The sequence below is a fragment of the Seriola lalandi genome, unplaced genomic scaffold (genome assembly GCF_002814215.2).
Source record: "Seriola lalandi dorsalis isolate HSWRI2012SDOR001 ecotype SW California unplaced genomic scaffold, Sedor1 jcf7180002054281, whole genome shotgun sequence".
In the NCBI taxonomy this organism is placed as follows: domain Eukaryota; kingdom Metazoa; phylum Chordata; class Actinopteri; order Carangiformes; family Carangidae; genus Seriola; species Seriola lalandi.
In genome coordinates, this window is record NW_019524834.1 from 350637 (window position 1) to 360320 (window position 9684).

Genomic DNA, 9684 nt, shown 5'->3' on the forward strand with positions numbered 1-9684 from the left:
GATTTGCCAACAAAACTGTATGTCGGTACACTTTTTTGTTTTATCTTAGTTGTAGCAGATGTTTACCACTTTATGGAAATCTAATAGTAAATTAGAGAAGTGGAAACAGAATATGAGAGTTAAAAGCACAGATGTCACAAACAAGGTGAAAATGACATTACTCCTATTTTTAAATTCTTAAAATTGTTGCTCAATCCCAGTATCCGCCTTCATGTCAATCAGGGCTGGGGCAGTCCAACTGTGAGACAGGCAAGCATGCTTCAAGGATCTCGCACACATCGCAAGCCATACAAGTCTGCAATGCTGCAGACTGTACATTTTGTAGGCCATTATGAATTTCAGACATTGAGCAACAAACACTCAATTTGCTGAGCTACATATGAAATACAAGTCTGGCACCTTCCTGGCAACAGAAATTCCTCCAGGCCTAAGTCATCTCAATCCTCATATAACATATAGGCCTCAAACATTCAAGCAGAACTGATGTTAAATAAAGCCTCTGTAGGTTCAGTGGTTCTATTTTAAAATGTACATTGGAACAGGGCCAATGTGTCAATTTGTGTACTCTGAGGAAAAAGACACAAGACAGTTTCTTTGTTTTATTACAACACTGGATGAAGACTGAGTGTGCAAATTTCAACAGTTGCAGTCATTTTCATTCTCAATGTGTCTTCTTCTTCCAAGAAAAAAGAAAAAAAAAGAAAAACTATACTCGTATATGCCATAAAACATTATATTCACATTACTTTATTTTTCAATTAACCAGACTTTTCTGAACAGGAAGCTCTTCATTCAGTGTTACTAAAATTAGTGGTAGGCATATTCCAAAACACAATTTTATATACCAACCTAACAGTCAGTGACAGCTGGATTCAAACTAGAGTCAAATATTGACCAAGGAAATGTTTTAAAATCACCCTTTTTAACAACCAGGACCCACTAAGTGCCCAAAAACAAATGTATAACTGTTTTTTTGTAGTTAAAAAAGAAAAGATGATTAAAACAAAAGTGAACATGACAATAAACAACACAAGAAAGTGCCATGGTTGCCCTACAACTGCTGCATGTAACAAGATTCTATACAGATCAACCCACACTGGAAACTAGTCAGCCAAATCAAAGTCACTCATTGGCTCAAGGAGACATTGCAGCTTATAAGGTCACAGGCAAGGTTACTAATAGGAACCATAGGCACTGGTTTAGCAGATGGCTTGTTCTATTCCTGGATAGTAACCTAAGCAGGTAGTGATATGGTAGTCCTTCCCTGTTGGTGTGTCTGGTTTCACTCATCATAGTGAAGTGAAGACAGGAACTTGTCCACATCCAAGTCATGGGGAAAGCAATCTATAAGTTTCTTCCTCTCCTGCAGATAAAAAGCAAAAGTCAGAATTACACAACAAAAATGTATCAAAACTTTTAATGCGACTGATGAGACAATCTAATTGCTTATCAAACATGCAGCATTCACATAGACACTTAATTACCATTTAAATAAAAAACACTGATACCAAAGGGAAGTTCATCTGACAAAACACCTCAGCTCGTCTTAATTTTTTTTTGTGAGTTAAGACAAAAAAATATTTAAAAATAGATTGGCCTGATGGTGGCACCAGAATGAACTCCACGTTGTTACCTAAATCCATCCATCCACCCTTTAAACTGCTTATCCTGCTCAGGGTCATTGAGGACACACTCTATTACAGTGCTAACACACAGAGACAAACACATTCACACCTACAGGCAATGTAGTTTGAAATGCATATAATCTGGATGTCTTCAAAAGAGTTTATTTTCTGTAATGTGACCTTTTTTGGACATATCAGACTCAGCTTGTCAGGCTCAGTTCAACGCTGAAAGACTAAACTCCTGTTTTGTCAGATATGGCATATTATTATACAAAAAACAGATACTTGTGCTGTACTCACCCGGTCTTTCTTCTTGCTGGGAGATCGCTTTGACTCTTTCTTTGCAGGTGGGCTGGCTGTGGGAGAGGACTGTTTGCGTTTCTTAGAGTTCTTAGAGCTTGTGGGCGACTTTTCTCCTACTCCATCCTGGCGCAAACTGTCCTTCAGTGGAGTGCCTGTCCTTGCGATGGCCGCACGTGAAAGAATCATGAGTGTGTGAGCAGCCATGTTAATGCTGTTTTCACTGCCAGCCTCACTGGAAGGGCTGCATGTCGGGGCATCCGGGGTGTTGGGAGGCATGAGACGCTTTGGGGTCCCCTCTCCATTTTTAACCTTCTTCTGTCGAGGAGTCCTAGGACAGTCGGCAGACTCCTCCTGGTTATGGCCAGTCGCAGGGGTCCGTGGTAGACTATTGTCTGAACTGCTTGCTCCAGGCCTCTTGACTGGGGTGGAAGGAGTGTTGATTCCCTGGATGTCCTGCAGCATCTCAGCCGCCTGTTTGGCCAGAGAGCTGGTCTTTGAGGGGGCTTTTGTTGCCTTGGACTGGGGATTAGATGTAGGTTGGGTTACAGCTGGAGGGCTAAAGTCTGATGAAGGCGTTGACTGCTGTTGCTGCTCTTGCATGCTACCCTTAATTTCATTCTCCTTGTTAGCTGTTACATTTGGTATCTCCTGAGAGGGAGTCCTCTTCTCTGTACGCCCCTCACGAGATTTGGCAGGAGCTTTTTCTGTAGGTTCTTTCCTGCTACTCTCCTCTTTCTCCTTTCTAGTTCCTGATTTCAGTGCAGAATCAGAAGACGACCTAGAGCTCTGACAATCACTGCCTTTTGCGTCATCATTACCCTTATCATGATTGTGTATCCTGTTATTAGATTCTGATCTACTTCCTGATTCTGACTTCTTCAAAGTTTCCGACTGTGAGGAATCAGCCCTGCTGGTACTTGCACTTTCAGACTCTTGTTTATTGAACTTATAATCTTGCTTGCGAGAGTTCTTTTTCAAAGAATCTTTGTGGTGCTGTTGTGGAGGCGTGGACTTCTGTGCCTCCTTCATTAAACCTCCTGCAGTTTGGGGATCTGCTGAGCATCTGACAATCTCCACCCTCCTCTTGGGCTTGTTACCACCCAAGATAGCAGGCTTTGTTCGAAGGGCCAGCTGTGTATTATCTTTCTGAACAGATCGTGATGTAGATGTATTTGTAGCTGAGGGTGTGGTGGTTTTAGTTTTAGAAGTTTGTGGTTGAACCTCTGCAGAAGACTCAAAACATAAAATTCTCCTATGACTTGAGCCCTTTGCTGCATCCTGCTGGCTGTTTTCAGCTGACAGAGGTTGAATTACCTTACCAACCACATTTTCCTCAGTGCCTGAAATTCAGAGAAATATGGTCAGGAGGTAAAGCATTGACATCAAAAACATTAACCAGAGCAACACAGAGGACACCCTTTGGGAACATTCAGTAAGAGGATCTTAACTCAGGGATTATTGCTCCAAAGTTAACCTGTAACTTACCGACAGTTGTAGACTGTTTCATTGCCACTGTGGGAGGTTTGGGCTTGACCGTTTCAGACTGCTGTACTGGTACTGGGTTTGGTATGGCAACAAGCTGTAAATATAACAATGTTGACAAGTGTTATTGCTGTGGAAATTGCTAAAAGTCTTAAGCCAGTGGGGACCTTTGAGGTGACAATGTTCTTTATTTCACACACGACATAGTTATTAAGTGTTGGATGGATTGAAAAACATACAAATGACTATACTTTTGCTATTATTGGAGCCTTTCCAATAGTGGGACGTAACTGTATTGTTTGTCCTGAGAAGAAAGCTGATTAAAATCTTAAGTGTATATTACTTTAGAAGGATAAATATTCTTAACAAATTTAAATATAATTTATACTTTAATTCTTCCAATTAAAGGAGATGTCATGTAAAAGTTCACATTTTGGCCTGAGAATGGTATGTGGGTCAGCAGACATTAAGTTTTCTTTTGGGTAGCATGTGTGTAGTAAATTTCGTGCAAATCTGCCCAATAGATTTCAAGACACTCCATCATGGACCAAAGCATTGGTCAAACAGAGATTTTTATCCAAGGGGCAGGATGGTAGATGAGAGGTTGGCAGAATGATCAGGAGTCATCCTATTGTACGAATTTAAGAAAAGGAAAGAACAGAAATAACTTTTAACTGCCAACTCAAACTATTTACAGATAATGTTATGTTACCTGATTGGACACCATCTGGATATTCCCCAGAGTATTCTGACCCATAACAGAAATAGGAAGCACCATGGGCTTAACCGGTGATGGTAAGATGAGCGCTGACCCTGCACATAAAGAACACAAATTTTATTTTTAAATAATAACACTAAAAAAGACAATAGTAATGGGCTGGAGAGATGGTAGGCGATGAGCTACAAAGACCCACTAAACACTGAGGACAGCAAAGATCTCTGCACCTGGGACAACACACAATACATGCTGTGTGCAGATCTAGAGTGGACTGTGTTTCATTGTTAGACCTGTGGACATCTAAAAGAAAACAAATCTTGGCTTAAAGGTAGGTGACCTGGTGCCAATATATAATGATTATGTTATTGCATTTAAAACATTTAAAAAATAATAATTTCTACAGTGTTACAATTAATGTGGGCATTTTTACAAATGTAAATTAAAAGGGTTAACACTTCTGTAATTTGTGGAAAATTACCAGGGAAATTACATTGACACTGTGACCCAAAATCAGACCCAGCTAGTGATACCAGAGTGAGACTGAGATTAACTTTTGTCTGCTAAAATGACCCACTGTCGTAGTCTGTTGTCTCTTACCAGTGGAGTAGCCTTGAGAACGAGTTGGTGTTTTCACCCCAAACTGGTTGGTGGGCAAAGGCTGCGCTTTTGAGACACCAGCAGGCAGTAGCACCTGTCTGGTTTGAGCGTCTGTATTCGGGGGTTCAGTCACAAGGAAATAGCTGGCAGTGGCTCCTTGGAGAGTAGGGTTAGTGGTGTCCAGGGGTAGTTGAATTATGTAGCTTTGCTGAGCCTGTGATGCCCCTGTTAATGGAGATGTGACCAATGCGCCAGCCTTACAGCTGAGAGGACTAGCATGTGCCTCAGAGCTTTGCAAGCCACTGACTGCCTGTGCTACCTCATCCAAGTTGGCCTTTGGAGTGCCAGGGCCTCCAGGGGACTTAGCTGGAGAGGAAAGATAGATGGTGGGTATCTTGTCCCCGGAAATGCTGGAAATTGCCTGATTCAAGGCTGCATCACTGGCAGTATCCTCCTCCTGGTTATCGCTGATGATGATTTTCAAAGAAACTATATTACTGGAATCTGCTGCAGCCTTGCTTGGGGTGCTGGGGTTAGTGGATGAAGGATCAAGTGCTGCTGCAACTGAGGCACAGGAGGAGAAGGATGCGGGTGAGACGGGTGTAGAGGAGGCAGGGGTAGCTGTAAGAGTTACAGACGCAGAAGCAGATATAGGTAACCCAGCTGTTGATGTGAATGGTGCAACAGTGGAAGCTGTTGTCAAGGCAGGCACAGCTATAAGTGTGACACCAGAAGAAGCAGATGTTGAAGAGGCAGACTCAGGTGTTACTGAATGAGCAAACATTGGCTGAGTGTCTCCTCCACCACTTGAAATCGGCATATGAGATAGCTCAGCAGTTGGCGTTGGGGTATTGTTCAGTTCAACTTGTTCAGGAGACAAAAAAGCAGGTTGATTACTCAGAGCTGAGGAGGGGGCTGTAGCAGGTTGCTCTATAGATCCTTGTGTTTGTTTACACCCCTGTTTTCTATCCACACTTGAGACCAACGTCACCACTGGTGCAACAAATGCAGCAGAAGCTCTTGATGAGGAAACTGTGTTTGAGTCACAGAGGACAGTTTTAATGGAGGTGCTGTCCTTTGTGGCAGGCTCCTGATCATCCATACTGTCTGAAGGAGGGGGAGGTGTATTCAATGGTTCATCAATATCCATTGGTGTCACACCAACACTGGTATTGAAGAGTGGGGCTCTTTCTTTTTTGTTTGAGTCTCCTAGCCCAGATGAGACACCTCGGTGATCACCATGACTCACTAACAATTTGGCTGAACTGTTTTCAATTCTGGATGCTCTGCCACTGGGGGCAATAACCGTTTTCTTTAACAAGGTGGGACCAGTAGCCTTCCTGGTCTTACGATCTTGTCCAGTTCTCATGTTCACTGTCATTGGGGTTGTATCCGAAACGTTAGTATCTCTCTGTGTAGTGCCTAAAAAAAAAAAAAAGAAGGATAAAATAAAAGACTATATAGGGGCATAACAATTATTATTTTATGCCAAAAATCCCCATCAGCAAGAGTATGATGACATTAGTATTATAATTCTGACTATATATGAACTGTTTTTTGACCTGTGTGAGATTGAAGACAATAATCAAAAGTGACATCTGTGTTGCCCTCTTATGAGAGCGCACTACTGGATTATAAGAATACCTGGATCATCGGTCTGAAGGGGTCTGACTGTAGATGAAGATCCAGCGGCTTCACTCTCTTCTGGACTATTGCTAATCTCTCCATCACCTGGTTCTCCATCAGGGAATTTGGTTTTATCTGCAAATACATATAAACATCATTAGAAATAGTCTGTTTTTGTGTGAAATGGCTTTCAAATCCAACTGAAAAGAAGTAGGTCATAGTTACTGTAATCGAAAAGGTCAAAGAGGGCTTGAAAAGCTGGGTCAGACTCTGTTTGCTCCAAAATGTCGTGGATGGCATCGTCACTCATATGGATTTCCCCCTGTGTCAGAGGATATATGTCAGGAAATAATGTAACAACACAGCTTGATGAAGTGATGATGAGGGGAAAAAACAAAGAAATTATGCTGTTGTGATACTGGCATTTAGAGTAGTTCAGCACCTGTAATCCAAGGATTTCATCAATAGACTGATCTGCCTCCATTGTAGTTAAAGAGGCCTTTGATGTTTGGGGCGTTGGCTCACTGATGTCAGAGATGAAACGGGAGAAAATAGTAAAAACATGTTCTACCATGCTTACAGTCATGTCACAACTTTGACTGTCACTGACAAAATCATGAACCATCTATCACAACAACTTAATATATATCTGTAGAGAGGCAATGCAGAGTCCCAACTCAGCACTTACTTGGCAAGGATTTTGTTGATGTTTTCAGCAAGCTTCTCTTGTAATGATCTGTCCCCCAGGATCTTGTCACGTGCATTTTGTATCACAAGTTGCTGTGGAGACAGACACGTTTTGTGAAGTCACAAAATGTTTGGTTCATGAATCTGTAAAAGACGAATACTTTCAAGAGAGAGCAAGCATGAAAAATATTAAAGTAAATGTCTGCAGCATCATACCGTTCACTACACCGAGTCAAAAATGACAAAAGATGGTGACAATACATGGGTAATTCAGTCCTTATTTGCTGCACGATATGGACCAAGATCATATTGTCTCTTGTTTGTTCAAAATTTCTCACTGCCTAGGAAAACAACACCAAACATACAGATCTACTTACAGGGAAGTTTTCATCAACAACCTCTTCAGGCTGAGGTTCTGCATTAACAGTAGTGACAGTTGTGGCAGATCTGCCAGGGCCACTGGACACACTCAAAGCACCACTTCTCTTCCTGGGGGTGTCCCTGAAGGTAGCAAAAAATATTATAGCAGCCAACATGCATAAGGCAAATGCAAAACCAGTACAATCTCACACAAAAACACCACAAACTTCAATATATCAATCAGCACCTCTCTTCACAGTGCTTTTACTATTGTAAAATATTAAAATGTCTTCAGGGAAAGGTCTATCTACTACTACTTCTGTACTTTAGTTGTGTACAGAGAGAGCAGCATTTTCAAGCCACAGTGGGTTAGTGGGACAACTACATCTGTCTTCAGCGCAATAAAAATAAGGGGTGGTTAACAATTATTATAATATAACAAGCATCCTTACCATTTCCGTCGTCCTGGAGACATCGGGCCTGGATTTAGCCGATGCTCAGACACAATGATCTGTACCGGTGAATCCCCTGTAATGGACACATGATAGCACACATCACTCGAAGCAAACAAATACAGCTTTGCTAAAAAAGTGACTGACAATGACTGGTTAAAGAGAGGATTAAAACCGTGAAACACAAACGCCTCAACCTCGAAAACTGCATTATAAATAATATAATAACATAAAAAACATATACACAGCATGTTTCATCATACTCACTTGGAGTATTTAGTAATCGGCTGCCATCATGGATCTGCTGGTTCGTGCCACTGCAGGGAGCTAGTCTGGTGTGCAGAGCAGTGTAGCTCACAGGAGTTGAGTGGCCGAGCATGCTGTGGGAGGTGTGCGCAGGGCTGATGATGGAGCTTGCCTCAGAAACTGACGAGCAGACGACAGTGCCAGCTGAAGCCACGGTCAGGACCCGCTGTCTAGCCATGTTTGCCATGCCGATGCGTGAACGTGCTGCAACAGACAGAGGCAGATAAAACATTTTTTGTGAATATTGTATTTCTATTTATATCTTAAATCACTGTGTGCTGTGTTGTGTGATTATGCTGATAATTTGCATATTTAATGTATAAACTACAGTGTTTCCCTTAGTTTGTGAATTTATTTGTGATGGTCTGGTGTTGAATGCTGTTCTTAGAGGCTTCAAAATTCAACATCACAATAAGCTTCTGAATAAGGAAGTCATTGTTCAGGCAGTCAGATCTTTCCAATATGTACAGCTTCACATGCTGTAGGTGCACCCTAAGAGAATCTCAATTACTTGACACTTTCAACAGCATTTCCACACATAAGAAATCATGATAAATCAATGAAAAATACAAAAATCTCGATGGCTGTGTCAAGTCTACTAACCTGGGTGTAAAATTAATGGATACTACTATATACTCTGTAAATCTTGTATATGCATGTGCACTAATAATGCACCTTTTTCAGGCTGGGCATAAACAAGAGAATAAAATGGACAAACTAATTACACACTTACTTCTCTGGCATGCTGATATAGCTGGTGAATTCTGCAATGACCTGAGGAAAGTTATAAAGGAATAATGCAACAATATCAGTGATGAAGATCACACTCAAAGACAGGTTTCAGTAAAAAAGATGGAGGAAAGAGATTGTGTTCGGTTTCAATGAGTTAAGATGATGAAATTGGCAGATAATTACTTGATTTGGTTGAGTGTAAAATCCAGCTTTTTCCACAGTGATGTCATCACTGCAGGTACCTCATGACAAGACTCTGTTGAAAGAACATTACCAACACCACAGACATGATACATGTATAATTTTATGAAAATTAAATTTAGTAATGGAGACAATAAAGTAATAAAATAATCGCACCTTTTGTTTTGGCAGCCACATACTCGTTTAGGATGGTTGTTAGGCCTTTCCCAAAGACAGACTATGTGGGAACAAAGAATGAATCATACAAGCAATTAGGATCTTTATGCGCACGACATTCACTTCACAATATGTGACATGATTTATCAGAGAAAAAGATATGCTTACAAATACACAAGCAGGAATAGTCCCATCTCCTGTAGTGTGCTCAGCATATTCTTTCAGGTTGGAGCTCTCGAGAATGAAAGCTTGGCTTGTAGCGGACAGTCCCTCCTCTTGCAGGTACCCTGCAGAAGAACATTTACCAACAGCCAGTTAGAGAGAAACATCAATAAAACAAAGCTCAAACTGCCATCGAATAGTTACCCTAAATACAGTTGTAAAATGTGAGCCGCCTGTTTACGGTTTAGTGTCATTGTTAGCTGATGGCGCGTTCAGG

At 41.3% G+C, this 9684-nt stretch overlaps 1 protein-coding gene across 1 annotated transcript in view; it reads right to left on the reverse strand.

The window, feature by feature from the left end:
- Positions 1 to 585: 585 nt before the first annotated feature.
- Positions 586 to 9684, reverse strand: part of npat (nuclear protein, ataxia-telangiectasia locus) — a 10772-nt gene continuing 1673 nt past the window's right edge. Inside the window, exons 6-17 of the mRNA XM_023405636.2 lie at positions 8118 to 8360; positions 7851 to 7926; positions 7416 to 7539; positions 7040 to 7131; positions 6794 to 6875; positions 6577 to 6673; positions 6370 to 6486; positions 4726 to 6147; positions 4123 to 4223; positions 3414 to 3507; positions 1926 to 3268; positions 586 to 1363 (exon numbers count right to left, since the gene is read on the reverse strand). Of these exons, the coding sequence (XP_023261404.1) occupies positions 1283 to 1363; positions 1926 to 3268; positions 3414 to 3507; positions 4123 to 4223; positions 4726 to 6147; positions 6370 to 6486; positions 6577 to 6673; positions 6794 to 6875; positions 7040 to 7131; positions 7416 to 7539; positions 7851 to 7926; positions 8118 to 8360 (3872 nt within the window). The 3' untranslated portion in view covers positions 586 to 1282. The remainder of the gene's footprint in view (positions 1364 to 1925; positions 3269 to 3413; positions 3508 to 4122; positions 4224 to 4725; positions 6148 to 6369; positions 6487 to 6576; positions 6674 to 6793; positions 6876 to 7039; positions 7132 to 7415; positions 7540 to 7850; positions 7927 to 8117; positions 8361 to 9684) is intronic.